The sequence below is a fragment of the Heterodontus francisci genome, chromosome 17 (assembly GCF_036365525.1).
Source record: "Heterodontus francisci isolate sHetFra1 chromosome 17, sHetFra1.hap1, whole genome shotgun sequence".
Classification (NCBI taxonomy): domain Eukaryota; kingdom Metazoa; phylum Chordata; class Chondrichthyes; order Heterodontiformes; family Heterodontidae; genus Heterodontus; species Heterodontus francisci.
Window position 1 is genome coordinate 63,961,246 of NC_090387.1, and position 19,945 is coordinate 63,981,190.

Genomic DNA, 19,945 nt, shown 5'->3' on the forward strand with positions numbered 1-19,945 from the left:
AAGGCCACCAAAAAGTAGATAAAGGAGAATGAAAGTAAACTAGCCAGGAACATAAAACAGATTGTAAGAGCTTTTATAAGTTTATAAAAAGGAAGAAAGTAGCTAAAGCAAAACTTGGCCCCTTAGAAGCAATAACAGGAGAAATTATCATGGGGAATGAGGAAATGGCAGAGACATTGAACAAATATTGTGTGCCTGTCTTCTCAGTCGAAGATAAACACTACATACCAGAAAGAGAGTAAGTAACCAAGGAGCTAAAAGGAGTGAGGAAATTAAGGTAATTAGTATCAGCACAGAAAAATGTATTGGAGAAGCTTGAGGGACTAAAATCCAACAAACCCCAAGGACTTGATGGCCTACATGGTAGGATGCTAAAAGCTGCAGAGATTGTGGATGGGTTATGATTTTCCAAAATTCCCTAGATTCTGGAACAGTCCCAGCAGATTGGAAATTGGCAAATATAACGCTGCTATTCAACATAGGAGGGAGTCAGAAAACAGGCAACTACTGCCCAGTTAGCCTGACATCAGTCATCAGGAAAGCGCTGGAATCTATTATTAATGAAGTCTTAACAAAGCACTTAGAAAACAAAGTAAACATGGTGTTACAAAAGGGAAATAATGTTTGACAAATTTATGAGTTTTTTGAGGATGTAACTAGTAGGGTAGATAAAGGGGAACCAGCAGATGTAGTATACCTGGATTTCCAAAAGGCATTCGATAAGATGCCACACAAAAAGGTTAATAGGCAAGATAAGGGCTCATGGAGTTTGGCGTAATATGCGAGCATGGATAGAGAATTGGTTAACAGAGAGGAAGCAAAGAGTAGGGATAAATGGGGCATTTTCAAGTTGGCAGACGACTAGTAGAGTGCCACAAGGATCAGTGCTGGGGCCTCAGCAATTTACAATCCATAATAACAACTAATGAAGAGACAAAGTAATGTTTCTAAATTTGCTGACAATACAAAGCTAGGTGTGCCCTCCTCATAGCATACATTCCCAAAGAGATATAGTTGGTTAGTGAGTGGGCAACAAGGTGGCAGGTGGAGTATAATGTGGGGAAGTGTGAGGTTATTCAGTTTGGTTGTAAGAATAGAAAAGCAGAATTATTTTTTTTTATAAAAGGCATGAAACTTGTAAATGTCGATGTCCAGAGGGACTTGGGTGTACTTGTACAAGGAGCACAAAATTAGCACACAGGTACAGCAAGCAATTAGGAAGGCGGCACAGTGACGCAGTGGTTAGCACCATAGCCTCACAGCTCCAGCAACCCTGGTTCAATGCTGGGTACTGCCTGTGTGGAGTTTGCAAGTTCTCCCTGTGTCTGCGTGGGTGTTCTCCCTGTGTCTGCGTGGGTTTCCTCCCACATGCCAAAGACTTGCAGGTGGATAGGTAAATTGGCCATTATAAATTGTCCCGAGTATAGGTAGGTGGTAGGGAAATATAGTGACAGGTGGGGATGTGGTAGGAGTATGGAATTAGTGTAGGATTAGTATAAATGGGTGGTTGATGGTCGGCACAGACTCGGTGGGCCGAAGGGCCTGTTTCAGTGCTGTATCTCTAACTAACTAACTAAAATGACATGCTGGCGTTATTGCACGGGGATTGGAGTACAAGTCTTTCGGCAATTGTACAGGGCTTTGATGAGACCACACCTGGAATACTGTTTGGAGTTTTGGTCTCCATATTTAAGGAAGGGAATTTTGGAAAATCCTAACCCATCCACAATCTCTGCAGCTTTTAGCACCCTACCATGTAGGCCATCAAGTCCTTGGGGTTTGTTGGATTTTAGTCCAAGCTTCTCCAATACATTTTTCTGTGCTGATATTAATTACCTTAATTTTCTCACTCCTTTTAGCTCCTTGGTTACTTACTCTCTATTTCTGGTATGTAGTGTTTAGCTTCTACTGAGAAGACAGGCACACAATATGCCCACATCTCTGTCCTGGGATTGCTGCAGTGTTCCAGTGAACATCAACGCAAGCTCAAGGAACAGCATCTCATTTACCGATTAGGCACACTACAGCCTGCCGTACTGAACATTGAGTTCAATAATTTCAGAGCATGACGGGCTTCCCATTTTACTTTTATTTTTAGTTATTATTTTATTTTTCCTTTTTTCTTTTTTTTTGTGTTTATTTTATTTCATCTTAGTTTGTTCAGTTTTCTTACCCACTTTTTTTTCCATAAGTTTGTACTTGTGGCTGTTCAATTTTCAGTCCGTTAACGCCCTATCTGTACTAATGCTTTGTCTTTCAACACACCATTAACATATTGTTTGTCTTTGCTCCACGACCTTCTGGTCAGCTATTCTGCGACCTTGTCCTACCTACACCTTCTCCCTTGTTATCTCTTGCCCCACCCCCGCTTTACTTGCTTATAACCTTTTACATTTCTAATATTTGCCAGTTCTGAAGAAAGGTCACTGACCTGAAACGTTAACTCTGCTTTTCTCTGCACAGATGCTGCCAGACCTGCTGAGTATTTCCAGCATTTCTTGTTTTTATTTCAGATTTCCAGCATGCGCAGTATCTTGCTTTTATTTAAGGAAGGATATATTTGCCTTGGAGGCAGTACAATGAAGATTCACTAGATTGGTCTGTGGGATGAGAGGCTTGAGTAAATTGGGCCTATACTCTCTGGGGTTTAGAGGCACGTTTCAAAGAGATCACCTCATAAGATTCTGAAGGGGCTTGACAGGGTAGACACAGGTTGTTTCCCTTGGCTGGGGAATCTAGAACATGGAGGGGTGCAGGAGCAGAGTCTCAGGATAAGGGGACTATCATTTAGGATTGAGATGAGAAGACATTTCTTCACTCAAAGGGTGCGAGTCTTTGGAATTCTCTACCCGAGAGAGTTGTGGATGCTCCATCATTGAACATATTTAAGGCTGACAGAGACTTTTGGGCTCTCAGGGAATCAAGGGATATGTGGAGCTGGCAGGAAAGTGAAGTTGAAGCCAAAGATCAGCCATGATCGCATTAAATGGCAAAGTAGGCTTGACAGACCATACGGTCTACTCCTGCTCCTATTTTTTAATGCTATCTTCTCCCAAATTCATGCCAGTCTTTCCCAGAACTCCATGTTTGATCTCCTCCATTCAGGCATTTTTGATAAACAAGGGGGTGAAAGGTTATAGGCAGTAGGCAGGAATGTGGAATTGAGGTTACAATCAGATCAGCCATGACCTTATTGAATGGCAGAGCAGGCTCGAGGGGCCGGGTGGCCTACTCCTGCTCCTAATTCGTATGTTCCTATGTTTCCACCTGTGACAGTACCGAAATGGCTCTTAGTCACATTGGATGTCACTTGTAACTTTGTGGCAAAGGAAACCTATCCCTCCTGGTCCTTCGCAACTTGTCCGAGACTTTGCCACAATTGATCACACCACCCTCCAACACCTCTCCATCGTCATCCAGCAGGGTGGGACGACACTTGTCTGGTTCCATTCTTATCTATCTACTCATAGCCAGAGAATTACCATCAATGGCAGCTGTTCCATTCCCACAGTTACCTCTGGTGTCCCCCAATGATATATCCTTGGCCGCCTCCCATTTCTCATCTAGATGCAGCCCCTTGGCAACATCTGAAAATGTCAGTTTCCACATGCAAACTGACAACATTCGGCTTTACCTCAACATCAGCTCTCTCGACTCCTTCCACTGTCTCTAAATAAGCACAGGCTAGTCCAACATCCAGTACTGGATGAGCAGACAATTCCTCCAAATATTGGGAAGACTGAAGCCATGTGTCTTTGGTCCCCGCCACAAACTCCGCTCCCTAGCCACCAACTCCATTCCTCACCTTGGCAACCTTTTGAAGCTGAATCAGACGCAACCTTGGCGTCAGATCTGACCCGGAGAGATGAGCTTTCAACCAGGTATCCATGCCATCACAAAGACTGCCTATTTCCACCTTCGTAATACTGCCTGATTCCGCTGCTGCATCAGCTCTTCTGCTGTTGAAACCCTCAGCAATGCCTGTGTTAAATCCAGACTTGACTATTCTAATGCACTCCTGGCTGGCCTTCTGCACTCTACCCTCCGTAAATTTGATATCATTCAAAACTCACCTGCCTGTGTCCTAACTCACACCAAATCCTGTTCATCCATCACCTCTGTGCTCACAGACCTATAATGGCTTGCAGTTACACAATGCCTCGATTCTAAAATTCTCAATCTTGTTTTCAAATCCCTCTGTGGCCTGGCTCCTCCAGCCCCACAACCCTCCGAGATATCAGTGCTCCTCTAATTCCAGTCTCTTGAGCATCCCCAATTTTAATTGCTTCAGCTGCCTATGCCTAAGCACTGGAATTCCCTCTTTAAACCCCTCTGCCTCGCTTTCTTCCTTTAAAACACTCCTTAAAACATACCTCTTTGACCAAGCTTTTGGTCAGCTGCCCTAATACCTCATGTGGTTGGGCACCATATCTTGTTTTATAATGCCTCTGTGAAGAGTCTTGGGACATATTATGTTAAAGGCTCTATATGAATAAAGTAGTTGTTATTATTTCCTTGATCAGTCCTAATTCTGTCATTTTGTGTTTGCTTCCTCTTTTGTCTCAACCCCTTTCTTTTTGTTCTTAACTACTTTAATAATCCCAGTTAGGATAGATGAATCAATACAATTAGAGGCTTTGTATGTAGAACATGTCAGTAATGTCATAGTTCTCAAAGGATCCCACTTCAAAAGTGCCACATGACCGTCTGCGTCAGTGTGTGGTTGTTTTGTGGTACAACATATTGACTGTGAGATTACAGTTGTGGGCTAGATGCAAGACTTTTAAAACTTAAGTTATCCATGTTGATTGCACTTATTCAACTGGATATTTAAGCTAAAGGAATCAAAAGCCATTTGATTCATTAAACAGCAATAAGTAAGCACCACAAAAATCACCCAAACTCATGTTCTTTTCCCCCCAAACTCTGCAGTCTAGAACCAATAATTTCAAAAGAAATCTTGGTTATAAATAGTTTATTCACATTGGTTTTTGGCTGCCATTTTCTTCAATTTAGATAGGTGCATAAAGCTAAAGACATTTATCACAATTCTATAAGAGAAATCACTAGAAATACCTATTGAAATGACACAGATATGAGTGGTACAAAAATCAGATTTCTCTTGGCATTTTAAAGTTGAAGCTATCACAATTCTGAGCTAACTTTTTTCGCATCACTGAATGGGACCAATGCCAAAACGCAATGCATATGAAGCACTTTGATGCTAAGTTCGTAGGTCTAACCACAGTCAGACAGGCACAGAGCATGACAACCTATTCAATATGCTGGTCACTGGAGATCAGACAGTGAGAAACTGCCTGATACAGTGCTACTGAAAAGGAAGAAAAAGCAGGAATGCTTTGGGAAAGGAATGGAACAATAAACTATTTGCATATTAAACAAATGAACTGTAGCAAAAAAAATTAGTATACATATCATTCAGAAGTCATTGCATTATGAATTTCAATTGTAACCAGGTTTTATCAGGTGGTAGATATAATTGTAATATTATTGATCTAGGAGGCTTGTATCTTCCAATATTGCTAAAGCGTGCATTTTAATCTAGTCAGTCACATCATATTTTACTTCAGCAAATTTGTTCTTTAAGAGCATGAGCAAATAGCTGCTTTCTTTAGGTTGTAGTAGTACCACAGCTAACATGAGAAATTACATCCAGATCCTGGGCTAAGCAGGACCACACAAGACTTCGTAAATGTTATTTCTTAAATATTAATGTCCTGGAGTTGAAAGGTATTTGTTGTTCAACCCTATTATAGCTGCAAAAAACATGTTTTACACACGCACAAACAAATCAGAAGTAGAAGGGGTCAATCCCAAGCACGTCACACCATTGGCAACTTCCAATGTTTTTTTGCCTGCTAGTAGGTAAGACTGAGTCACATGAATATACAGCTTGGCTCAGTCCTGTGTTTACACCCTGCAGGAACTAGGGGGACAGGAGAGATTTCATACACTCACTAAATAATGTTGTAATGTTGTAGACAGGAAAACCAAGCATCTGGGACCTGAGTGAGCAGGACAAACAATTACATACCTCCTTAACCAATCAGATTGAAGGACTGAAATTAACAGCACAAGGACTGAAAAGGATGTGTAAATTAGAGTCTGTGAATTCAATGTCAAATCTAATAGAGAAATGAGAGGAAAATAAATATGGATTGAGAGAAAAAACAAAGGAAAATTAAAATAATTTTTACAATCTCCAACAATTAAAACCTGAAAGAATTAGATTCCACATTTGTAATAGTTAATTTTCAGAGCCTGAGAAGTTGTTTGACAGTAATTAACATTTGTCACATTGTTAAAGAGTATTCAGATTTAAATGGGCAAGAGTTAACTTTCTGTGGTAAGGTTGGTTTGTATATACTGTGCAAGCACAGCAACTTCATGCCATTAAATGGATTTCAATGCTGAGGTAAACAGCAAAATGCTGTTTTGTGATGCTAACAGTGGAGCAGCATATCTTGGATTTCCCTGTTTAACCATGCATCTGCCTCGACTGAAGTTGCTACAGCATTTGCACATTAATAACTGCATGCACTATTAGCCCTAATGTTATTTTGACAGCAAGTTATGGTCCATTGTTGATAGCTCCAAAACTTGAAATAAAAACGTATAACTACTGTGGTTAAACACTTAGGTTGAAAGCTATTTACAGACTTAAATCACTGAATAATGTCAGAAGAGAAAAAAAGTCAAAGGATCTAAATTTCAAAAGGATCTATTTACTGGAGTCATCTACACATCTACCACAAAATCAGATTTTAAAATATCCACAGTCCCCAGTGTCTTTTTAATGCTGGAGCATAAAGATAGCATTATGCATACACATGATCACAGTGCATTTATGTTCAGGGTATGCTCTGCTGCTCCAACTTCCTGTATGGCTGTTTTCCCAGTTTAGCAATAAACTTAGTGTAACAGGTTGCCAAAGAAACAAGGTGATTTATATTCCCGAAAAATCAGTGAAGTATTGATACTCTGCAATAAAATGTTACTGAATCCGCAACATTTAGCCTAGAAAGCCACCTACCTGAAAAACTTTCAGTATTATCTTTATGAACCAAAGGTCCACAGAAATATATCAGCCTCCCATTTAGGGAAAGTGATGGACTTATCCTGAGGACACTGCATAGGCAGTTAATGAATACAATGTTTATTCCAGAAGTGAAGTGAATTGCATTACTTAAACAATATAAATAATGCATATTTTTCAGAAGTAGATTAATCATATTAAACAAGTTCCTCTATTTACATGAGGTACATGTTCCAGTTTCATACATTAATACAAACTTTTACCTTATAGTAGTGAAGCTTTGGTATAGAATTTTAGTTATTGTAGAAAGCAGTACTACTAAGTGGGGAACTGTCAGAACAGAGAACATGGCTATTTCTCGCTTCCCCTCCCCACCCCAACCCCCCATCTTCATCTCCTCAATTGGCAATTCATGCTGGAGGTACAGTTTCATAGCTGTTGATAGCCCTCTTGTATCTCATGCAGGTGGCCATGCATTATAATGCTACCTATGACATCCATAAGGTGGTGAACCTGCAGGAAGTCTTTTGGAGCAAAGGTTTCCTCCATTAGAGGCCTGCTTTAGGTCGGGAAAAATAACACAACCAAAGCACAGCAGACCTGAGCCCAGCCCGGCCCAAGTTCCTCCAATCTTGCCCCGAGCCCGACCTGACATCGAACCCGCCCAGACCATCCCTTTACTTTCCTTCCTGACACCAAACCTGCAAGAAGCTGCAGCGCATGCGCGATGACGGCATTGTGACATCACTGGCTCACTGCGCAGACTTAGTTTCATCCCGGACTCCCAGCTCAGGTAAGTTTTTTATTTTTAGTACTTACCGGCAGAGAACTTAGCGTGCGTCTCCGGCCCGACCCAACTCAACCAGATCCGACCGAGCCCGAAAGCCGGCCCCAGAAGATGGGCCCGACCCGACCCATGTCGTTAGGTCCCGACGGGTTTGGGTCGGGTAGCAAGCCTCTATCCTCAACTACACAGCACAGAAGAATTTGCTTCTAGCCTGAAATGCCTATAGAACTGGTTGAAGAAATCAGGAGGTAAAGGGAGGAAGGGATGGGGGAGGCGAATTTGTCTCAGATTGCAGAGAGCCTAAAGTTGGGGAAGGAAAATACATCTCACTCATCAGGAAAACATTGCTACGTTAACTGAAAATAAGGACAAGGTTGGGGGGGGATGAGGAAGAAATAAAAACCCCATGATTCTTGGCAGGCTAAGTGATCCTTACCTGGAATGCCCTAAGCAACATTTCTGCTACAAAGATAACACCAGAAGATCACTGATAATTTCATGATATATCTCGGTTTGGAAAAAAGTTTCAGAAACCAGCTGTAAAAGTCTCAAGTTTACTCTTTCCTAAAGCTGTATTGTAGGATAGAAAGTGGTGAGGTAACTAGAGAAAGGGGTAAGCTTTCTTATACATATACAAAGTTACAGTAAATTAGAAGCATGCAGCGTAGTGTAACTCAGGCAGTGAAAGGGATTTTTTTTTGTTGAAAATGCACTATGTATAAAAGTCATGATTGCAACATTTACAAAATGTTTGCCATATATACACACAAGTGGTAATATCTTGTGTCAAGTGTATTATTTTGCTTATGTGAAAGATCAACCATCTCTTGATCTCTTTAAGCAGAGAAACTAAACAATGCCAGGAACCACAACGCCTTTAAATAAATTCCAGACTGCTGCATACAACTGGCAACCTTAACAGATGAGCAATCTTCAGTTGACAATTAGGTGCGGAACCTTTACGATACAAATGTCTTCACCAAATTAGCTTTCTATTCAGGTAGTATAAATATTGGCCACATTCGTAGCTTAACTTTGAAATAAAGCAGATATAGTAGAGGAAAAAATTACTATTTCTACTGGTTCAGACAGTTCCTGCATAGCTTGCCTACATGTAAGTTTTAACATTTGATTAAAAGATATAAATGTTATAAAAAGAATCAATTTTACAAGGTTCTGTGCCAATGTTCTACAGTTCATTGTTCACCAGTTAGTAAGCTGGCAAGATGCCAGTGACTTTACAGCAGTGTTACTACCCGTAAGAAAATTTTACTGACTAAGATTTGTTTTGCAGTTGGACCAGAAAGATTACATTGAATGCTTTACATCCTAGCAAAATACTAAAACCTGCAATGACTGTAGGCAATGGGGCTTTTTTTCAATCAAGTAAAATTTATATCAGGATGTAAAAATTGATGAAATACATATACAAATATTTAGCTAGCATTTGCTTTTATCTGTTGATAATTGATGATCAATGTTGTTAATGCAAGTTATAAAATAAAGTTACCTTTAACGTGTGTCAAACATTTGAACCTGACATTTCATTTGTACTGGAGCTCATAAAACAGCACCATAAAATGGCAGATGGACTTCGACTCATTTTTCATTCTAGATGTGCAGGCCAGACCTGTTCCCACAGAGGACGAGAACATGAAAGGATTGGTTTACTAAGGTGTGCTCACCAGCAGCACAACCAGAACTAGGAACAACCAACACGCCACCAGCCTGCCACCTTCTGATCAGAAAAGGTCTCAATACTTAACAAGATGGCGAGTTTTTAAAATTTAGCATCTTTAACATTTCAACTCCGAGTTTTATTCACACAATTAGCACAATAGTGAGCAGACTTTACAACCTCAAGATAGCATCATAGACATCAGGATCTTGCTTACAGTAATCAGAGAAAGGAAATACTGTACCTAACGCTTTGGCCGCAATCTGGCATGTGAGAGGGGGAGGAATATTGATGCAGATAAGATCCACATCCTGGTGCAGCAAAACATCATCAGTCCGGCTTGTGTAGAAGGAAATATTCATTTCCTCTGCCAGCTGCTTGGCCTCTTCCTCCGTTCTTCCCCAGAGTGCCTCGATGGCGAAGCCTTCAGCACGCAACAATGGCACCAAAACCCGTGCAGTGCTACTTGTCCCAAAAACACCGACCCCTGGGAGCATTTTCCCACTCCGTGTGTTTCTATTGACAACCAGATTTCATAGGAAAGTGGAAGTAATCGCCTCTCCAGATTTAGAGCAGGCTGCAATTCTGTGCATGCTGTAGAGAGAAAAAAACAAACAGGAATGTAAGGTGCAGAAGTCACTTAGGCACTTCCTAAAACTCAGACTAAAATTACCTCAGACTTGAACTCAAGAAGTAGGTTCAAAGGAGAGGTCATTGAACACTGATCTAGATTTATCAAGTCAATTTTTTTTTAAATCATACATCTAGGCCATGCACAAATTACAAACAAGTGACTGCTCCCAGACATTTGTGCAATGCTGATCTGTGCAGCCCAAGGATAACAGCCCTTCCACTTTGCCAAATAAATGGTATTAGGTCCCAAAATTGAAGAATATCCTCGGAGCTTGATGTAGCACAGTATTTTTACATCATTCTCCCCATTGTGACTAGCTTTTTTGCTGCTGCTCCTAGTTTTGAACATTATGCTTAACTTAACACATTAAACCTGGGAAGAATCCACAGTAGATGACATTATTAACAGGGTGAAAAATGGTACAAGACATTGTGATGAACAGTTCATCATAGAATCTTCACACATAGAATAATGATTACCACTACAGTTTTACTCCAGTTTTCTGTACCGCAGTACAATGTGTTAATTGCACCATGAAACAAGATTGCATCTAAGATCTCCAAGAACTCCTCACTTTGAATACACCAGAAAGGAGATAGAAGCAACGAGACTATTTCCAAAGTTGTTCACATAGGGGAGATGGTGGTATAGTGGTAATGACACTGAACTAGCAATCTAGAGGCCCAGGCTAATACCATAGTGGCACAGGTTCAAATCCCACCACTGATGGAATTTAAATTCAATTAACTAATAAAAAAATCTGGAATTGAAAGTTAGTTTCATAACACCATTACTGAGACTATCATCGATTGTCGTAAAAAGCCATCTCGTTCACTAATGTCCTTTCGGGAAGGAAATTTGCCCTCCTTACCTGGTCTGGCCTACATGCGAGTCCAGACCCATATCAAGGTGGTTGACTCTAAACTACCCTCTGATATGGCCTAGCAAGCCACCCAACTATCATGAGTAATTAGCGTTAAACTGTTGTGCATCAATTGTTTGATTTATATGCAGGTGGAGGGTGTTAATTGGGGTCTTACTTGAGCACTTAAAAGCAAACACTTACTGAGCCTGGTGGAGAGTTTGAATGAGGAGCTACATATTTGTAATCCTTTTACTCTGTACAATAAATCTGAGCAAAGATAGGCTCCAGCATTATCCTTCCATAACAAGCTTTCTGGAGTTTAACCATTAGAGATAGGCAACAAATGCTAATGTTGCCGGTGACGCCCACATCCCATGAAATAATTTTTTAAAATCCATCGCATTGACTAGTTCAGTCAGCAGAGCAGATTTATTGCCTGCCATCATGACCAGGAACTAATATGGGAGGATGCAAAAAAATTCAATCTACTAGGAACTATAGGGTGAAGGAGTGGAAATTCATAACTGATATTGAAATTACTTTGCAGGACAGGGTGCCAGTGGACAAGAAGAAAGACAAGGGGGATTTAGTACAGGGCAGGATGCATACTGCAGCGTTTTGGATGGGTTCAAAGCCTAAGCGTGCTGGGTGTAAGTGAGCCTGGATGCGACGAAAAGCACGAATGTGGATTTCAGCAGAGGCAAGTGATGCTTCACAGGTAGAAGCAGACAGTCTTTGTGAAGAGTAAGATATGGGATTTGAAGCCAAGATTGAGAAAAGCAGCTAGTGGTTCTGGTATTGGATTAGTCACCCATGTGTTCAAATAAAACCATGGAAAACTTTGAAACGGAATTCAATAAATCTGGCACATTGTGGACCACAAAGTTGCCATTGTTGTAAAAAAAAAACAACTGATTTGCCAAAATGTCTTTCAGGGAAGGGAGTCTGCCACTACCACCTGGTCTTGTCTATGCTTTACTTGATGCCCCCAGGACGACAAGAGACAAGCAATAAATACTGCCTTACCAGTGTAACCCACACCTAAAGAACAAACAGAAAAAAAGATTAAAAAGGCTAAGTCGCACATCAGGTTAAGCCTAAGAGTGCAGCTGGACAAAAAGGTGGAATCAGGGAGCTAGGTTGGAGAGATTCTGGAAGCCAAACAGGATGGTTTTAGTCTTGCCAATGTTAAAGTTCTGGCTCATTCACAATTATGTTGGACAATTGGAACAGTCAGAGTTCAGTGGTTTTTCAGAGATAAAGCTGGTAAAATTAATCTTTTCCTGTTTGATGAATCTTCTAGATAGTCATCTCTTCATCAAAGATGGAAATATTGCCCTTTCAATTTGAATTACTCCCCTTATTCCAAATGCTGTCAGATTTTAACTCACCTAATTGTCTACATTTGTGTATGATTGTTAACTACTTGTATTTTGCTTAGAAACAAATGTTCTAACTGCAGACAACTGAGCAAGTGTCATGATATCTCTCAGGAAACTGGACAGTGAGCAAGAGGGGGTCGTATGCACAAAGCTAGAGAACTCCAGCTGCAGAAGCATGCCTCAAGGTTTATAATTATGGCACTTCTATAGCAAGTCAAAACACTTACCCCGTTCCTATTATAAAAACAGAAAATGTAAAAACTGACATGTGAACCATTTTCTTTGGAGTATACCCTATCAAATACAGTAACACTAAAATCTGTACAATTGAAGATTAAGATTCTGCCTGTGACAGCAATGGTTTGAGATTCCACTGCTCTATCCAGCTATGGATTATAAAAGCTGTAACAATCTGATCTTCAACCAAAAGCGTCTGTAAATCCATCACAAGTTAAATTAGATCACTTACTTCATCACTAAATCAGCCGCTATTAACACTTCACTTGACAGCAATACACACAACTTTCATTTATATAGCACTTTTAATGCAGTCGAGTCCCAAGGTGCATCATAGGAATATTTTTAAATAAAATTTGTCGCAGATATACATAAGAGATAGGTGACCAAAAGCTTGGTCAAAAAGGTAGGTTTTAAAGGAATATCTTAAAGGAAGAGAGAGGTCAAAAGGCAGAGAGGCTTAGAGAAGGAATTTCAGAGACTGGAGCCCAGCCAACTAAAGACACAGCAGCCAATGGTGGAGCAATTGGAATTGGGATGCACTAGATGCCAGAATTAGAGGAGCACAGAAATCTTGGACTGCAGGACATTAGAGATAGGTGGGAGAGAGACCAGCAGCTAATGTACGCCAGCAAGTACAGGGTAATGGAACATAGGAACAAGAGTAGGCCATTTAGCCCCTCGACCCTGTTCCATTCAATGAGATCATGGCTGATCTGCAACTGACCTCCATATACCCGCCTTTCCCCCATATCCCTCGATACCTTTAGCTAATAAAAATCTGTTAATCTTAATCTCAGTTTTAAAATTAACTTATCTAGCATCAACTGTCATTTGCGGAAGACAGTCCCAAACTTCTACCACCATTTGTGTGAAGTAGTATTTAAAAATTTCACTCCGAAACGTCTGACCAAGTTTTAGAATATTCCCTCTAGTCCGAGAACCCACTTAACGGAAACAGTTTCTCCCAATCTACTCTACCTGTTCCCTCAAGATCTTGAACACGGATCAAATTACCCCTACACCTTCTAAATTCTAGGGAATACAACCCTAGTTTGTGTAATCGCTCCCTTAGAGTCCAGGTATCATTCTGGTAAATCTACGCTGTATTTCCCCCCTAGGCTAATATACCCTTCCTAAGGTGTGGTGCCCAGAACTGCTCACAGTAATCCAAGTGTGATCTAACCAGGGCTTTGTATAGCTGCATCGCATGACTTCTACCCCCTTGTATTCTATACCTCTAGATATAAAGGCCAGTATTCCATTACTTTTTGAGTGTTTTCTGTACCTGCTCATGACATTTTAATACTTATAACATGGACCCCCAAATCTTTTTGGACCTCCACTGTTTATTGCTGTTCAACATTTAGAAAACACCCTGATCTATTCTTTTTTAGGTCCAAAGTGGAAGGCAGCATCGCATATGCAAAAGCAAAATACTGAGGATGCTGGAAATCAAATAAAAACAGAAAATGCTGGAAATACTCAGCAGCATCTGTCAGACAGAAACAGGTCTGTGACCTTGTGTGATCAGAATCAGTTCTGAGGATAGGTCATGGACCTAAAATGTTAAGTCTGTTTCTCTCGGACAGATGCTACCAGACTCTGCTGAGTATTTCCAGCATTTTCTGTTTTTATTTGCTTCACATTTGCCTACTTTGAATCCATTTTCCACAGTTTTGTCCATTCACAATCTATTAATATTTCTTTATAATTTTATGCTTCCATCTACACTACTTACAATGCCACCTATCTTTGCGCCATCTTCAAACTTGGATCCATGGCTTTCTCTTCCATCATCTAAGTTGTTAATAAATATGGTGAATAACTGAGGCCCCAATACAGATGGCTGCAGGATAGCACCAGTCACATCCTGACAATTTAACTACCTGCCCATTATCCCTATTCTGTCTCCTGCTGCTCAGCCAATTTCCTAGCCAAGTCAGTAACTTGCCTTCAACTCCATGAGCTTTAATTTTAGCTAACAGTTTTTTTATGAGGAACTTTAAGCACCGGAACAGTTAAGTCTGGAGATAAAATTATTGGGAACACTGAAGCCACGGATGAGGGTTTCAGCAGGGTCGGAGACAACCCACGTTAGAGATGGAAGTAGGCAGTCATGGTGATGGAGCAAATGGAGGAGGTAAGGGAGAGGGGTTTAAGAAGAGGGCTTGCAGTGGATAAAACAGCTTGGGGATACCTTTGCATTCCAGGATGATTTTATTTTATTTAGAGATAGAGCACTGAAACAGGCCCTTCAGCCCACTGAGTCTGTGCGACCAACAACCACCCATTTATACTAATCCTATATTAATCCCATATTCCCTACTACATCCCTACCATTCTCCTACCACTTACCTACACTAGGGGCAATTTATAATGGCCAATTTACCCATCAATCTGCAAGTCTTTGGCGGTGGGAAGAAACCGGAGCACCCGGTAGAAACCCACGCGGTCACAGGGTGAACTTTCAAACTCCACACAGGCAGTACCCAGAACTGAACCCGGGTCGCTGGAGCTGAGAGGCTGCGGTGCTAAACACTGCGCCACTGTGCCGCCCGCTGGAATAGTGAGCAGTTTTGGCTGAGAACAAGACCCTATAATGCTTTATATGGTCCAGCCAATCTGGCAGTGAATGGCTAAACCAGTGCTCCACCTCAAGTCAGTGACTTAAGGGAGCAGAGATGAGGGCCATACCAGGAGGAACGATCAGTGTGACAGTGTAATGGTAAGGATATAAGAACCCTTCAAAATACCTTTTTATGCAAAAGAAAGACTGGTAGGACTAGGGTGCACTCATCTGAAAATATTACTCTAATAGCCCTGTTGAGCAAAGTGGCATTTGCTAAAAAGGGGAAATTATCAGGACTATTCTAAAGATTGAATCAAAACAAAAGAGATTTTTCCTTCATTTGTGTATTTAATAGAAATATTATGGTGTTCTCAGCCTACAAGGGCTGAATGTACAAAATTCTGACAGCGTCATCCACTCAGCCAAGATTGCACTATCAAGATATTAACTCAGTGGTGCATCCACACTTTCATTCAGTTCCCTATACCACTAGCCTCAGTAACACTTCCAACCTCTCCTCCCTGGTATCAAAATCAAGTAATTAAACAAAAAAGTATTTTAAAAAGTTGAAGCAAAGTACCAAAACCTTAATAAAATGGTTATTTTAAAAATGAACTCCTTTTCTCAATTCAGCTTTCTATCCTGCTTTCCCAAAGGCAGCAATTTACACTGATTGTGGTTCTATCACCAGTGAAGCTCTCCAGTAACTCTCCAAAGTGGTCATGCTTCATCTGCTAGTCTGGGCAATGAATGTTGCCAGGCTATTTAACCACTGGGGTACCACAGCCGATTCTGTCCTCACCAGACATTCAAATGCATTTTTCAGCAGTTTAGTGATCAGGAGTGGGAACTGTGGCTGATAGCGTCTCTGGGCTTGGGAAGAGAACAGAGACCAGCTGCAGCAACATCACTACCATCCTGGTTAAGATTAATGAACTCAGCTCATTATCAATGTTGCATTACACCCATCAGTAGCACACAATATTTAAAATTAATAACTCTGGATAACAGGAGTGTAAACTAACTAGTGATTGGGGGAGGAAGAAATAGGGAGGGGTGTATGGGAAAGAAAAGTTAAATTAGATTAGATTAATGCGCCACTAATACTTCTGAAGAAAATACTTTAAGAATAACATTTAATAAAAAGGGGAGGAACTACAATTTTACCACTGCATTATTTTACATCCAGTATTATTTAAGGCAACTGATTTATGTGATTAGCAAGGTTACTTTTAACACCTTTGTTATAAAGTCACACTGAATTGCAAGAACCTGCACAAGCAAGACATTCTGTCCCCTACAAAAGCATTTACGGCAGCGCAGCTATGATCTTCCACGCCCCAGAACAGGCAACCGTCAATTAACCTGTACATACCAGAGAATAAAATTCACTTTAGACTCCCCTAGATGGCTAGCCGTCGTAAGAACTCAGGATAGAAATCAAGAAAATTTACAAGTTACTACTTTACACAGGCACATAAACCACTCTTCCCATATTTTGCACTTAAGCTAGATTGCTCAAGTTTCTAAATCTTGCCCAACGCTCAATATCACCGCAAAAAGTCCTGACCACTGTACTACAAATTAAAAGTCACACCAATAACAGCATCACCAGCTCATTCATGAGCGGACAGCATGAAGAAATCGATTAAGTAGGGCGAAAAATCCCATTCCTGAAAACAGTGATAATAATGTAGCCGCTGCTCTGGGCTGAAGTTGTTGCTTATCCCCCAACCACACAGCCCGAGTGCTACCTTTATAAGGTGTCAGCATCACTGCTGCTCTCACTGAGGTGATCATGAAAGCGAGCCCGCAGTCCGTTTGCCCTGCAGAGCACTCGGCCCCCACCCCAAACCAGCCCCCGGTCTCCGGCCCCGGGACACTGTAACAAAAGATTTGTGGGCAGACAGGTTGGGTTTACGCGCATTCCAGCGGGGGCCTGACCTACTCCCCGCAGCCACCGACAACTACTCAACAGATCCAACCCAACCAAGGGCTCCTTCCACTCCCAAACCCAATAGCTACTCGCTACCATAGGCGGCCGGTGAATAACTGCGATTGTTGCCGCTGTTTCGGCCTCTCTCCCCGGTCACAGCATCGCCCTCAGCTCGGTCAAATCTCGGCGGCGTTTCCCTACCCACAGGCACAAAGCAATCAGTCTGAGGTGACTAAGCATGGACTCGCTGTTGCAGCCATGGAGAAGTCTCGCCGTTCATTGCGGCGCCATAGTCTGAGAGCTCTAACAGGACACCGGCTACCCGCGCCACCTCCGGTCCCACACCAACAACTGTACTGCGCAGGCGTGCCAGGGATCCACCCACTGCGGAGGCGTTACTCAGTGACCCAGCACCGACACATCACACTATTGCGCATGCGCTTATTTTCAATCTCCGCCTATCGACAGTTGCAGCCCCTTTGTATTCGAGGATCCGCCCACTACATGTACCTCCCTAATGTTAGCATATTGGGACCGCCCACCTAGACTCATTAGCATGCCAGCAGCAACCTGCAGTGGTGTGACTGGCGAGTATGTTGAAACATTTGTTTTTTTGGAGATAGATTCGTTGCTTTTCTAATTTTGTTACCGCACTATGTGACCAGTTCAAACTTAGTCGAAACATTGCGAACAAAAAATGAAAAAAGAACTAGTGTTTTTCTCACAAAAAATCTTGGAAGAAAGGAGAATGTGAATAGCCTGGTGAACATTGAAACAAGTTGCGCAACCTGAGATAGCAAGTCTGCGGCAGCACGAATTTCACCAGCAGACAATACAGTGCTGAATTGTTTTGGAATAGGATGGTCAGGAACTGATTTGGGCGTAAGATTGCCCAAAAGGTCAACAAATACTTCTTTCAACTTCTGTTTCATAAATAAATCCATCTTGGAAGCAATCATTTTTTGAAAATGTTTGTTTCTGAATATGGAATTTGGGGCTTGGAATAAAAAAATGAATAAATCAAATAGAGTGAGTGACAGGATCGTCATGTTCATTGTGTGAACTGTGCCATAACATTTACTATTCCCTCTAAGTATGGAGTGCTAAATAATTCCCACACGGGTATGACGTGTTCAGTTCCAAAGTGTACTCTCCAAACTGCTTGTTTTTGAGACCGTGATAGAGAGGGTTGATTCGTTTATAAAAGCAAAATACTGCAGATGCTGGAAATCTGAAATAAAAACAAGAAATGCTGGAAATACTCCAGGTCTGGCAGCATCTGTGCAGAGAAGCAGAATTAACGTTTGATCGTTTGTTCAGGTTCCAGATCTATTGCCACTCCGTCCATAGCTGTCAGATACTGGATTTAAAAATTATAAATGGAAAAAACAAAAGCATAGAATTAAGGAAAGGGAAGTTGAAAGCAAACGAATTAGAAAAAAAATCATTGGAATCAAGGGATTAGGGATGGGACAATTGAGAGGGTAATAAATAAGGGGTGCCTGGTATCACAGAATTGTTACAGTGCAGAAGGAGGCCATTCGGCCCATCGTGTCTGCATCGGCTCTCCAAAAGAGCAATTCACTCAGTTCCATTCCCCTGCCTTCTCCCCGTAACCCTGCACATTAAAGCCTGGATCGGGTATAAAATTAAATCCTGACCTGGGCCCGACCCAACAACAGCCAACCCGAACCCAACCCAGGCCCGAGTCCTTTAATTTTTTTTTAAATGCCCAAGCCGACCCGAAAATAACAAACATATTATTGAAACAGAAAAAAAATCGGAGATTAAAACGAAAACAATATAAAATAAAACAGTACATTCCACAGCATGAATGCTGGATGCAGAATACAGACCTGACCCGAACCATGTAGTCGGGTTTGGTCGGGTTTGGGTCGGGCAGCCAGGCTTTACTGCACATTCTTCCTTTTCATATAACAGTCTAATTGATACACTTAATACACGATTAATGGGTAAATACTGAGAAGTGTAGAGGAAGTGAGGAACCTTGAAGTGAATGTTCACAGTTCCCTGAAGGTAGCAGGGCAGGCCAATAAGGTGGTTAAGAGGACATATGGAATCCTTTCGTTTATTAGCCAAGGTATAGAATATAAGAGCAGGGAGGTTATGCTGGAACTGTATAACTCATTGGTTAGGCCACAACTTGAGTACTGTGTGCAGTTCTGGTCACCTCATTGCACGAGACAGGGTGCAGAGGAAGTTTACGAGGATGTTGCCAGGACTGGAAAAATGCAGCTATGACGAAAGATTGGATAGGTATGTTGCACGAAAGTGGCCATGTGACCGCACTCTGCAGCTAAAAAGTCCAAGTTCTGGCTACTTATTATGTTCTAATCAGAAATATCCAATAGATTAGGAAAGAGGCTTATACCTTGCATTAAATTGTACTTTCCACCCTCAAATCTACCGCATTACTTTATTGGCATACACATACAGTACAATACAGGCCAATAAAGTAGATTGCTTCTGGGTGTCACGGAACCATATTTATTTTCTCCTCAGATTAAAACAGTGTACCTTTAAGACAGAGGGAGAAGTTTTTGGATTTCTGGGGCACAGTGTGCCAGCTGCACTTGTTACCTAGGCCACAGCAGGAGAGAGAGGTCACATGGTATAATTTTTCAATTTGACTGTGTGTAAAAACTGGCAAAAACCAGCTGAAACCAGTTTTGAGAGACACCAGCGAAGGATACTACTGAAGAGAAGAGCTGTCTGTTTCTCAGCAGAAATTCTACAAGGAGTTACAGGCCAAGTTAATTGCCTAAGGGGAAAAAGC

The 19,945-nt window shown here is 41.4% G+C and overlaps 1 protein-coding gene across 5 annotated transcripts in view; it reads right to left on the reverse strand.

Annotated features, from left to right (window-relative positions):
* The window catches only part of LOC137378970 (glucose-fructose oxidoreductase domain-containing protein 2-like), a 51,699-nt gene extending 34,213 nt beyond the window's left edge, over positions 1 to 17,486 (reverse strand). Inside the window, exons 1-2 of one of the 5 annotated variants that reach the window (XM_068049529.1) lie at positions 17,245 to 17,486; positions 9,767 to 10,116 (exon numbers count right to left, since the gene is read on the reverse strand). In XM_068049529.1, the coding sequence (XP_067905630.1) occupies positions 9,767 to 10,019 (253 nt within the window). In that variant the 5' untranslated portion in view covers positions 10,020 to 10,116; positions 17,245 to 17,486. The other 4 variants (XM_068049528.1, XM_068049527.1, XM_068049530.1 and 1 more) reach the window with 4 other exon arrangements.
* Between the last annotated feature and the right edge of the window lie 2,459 nt (positions 17,487 to 19,945).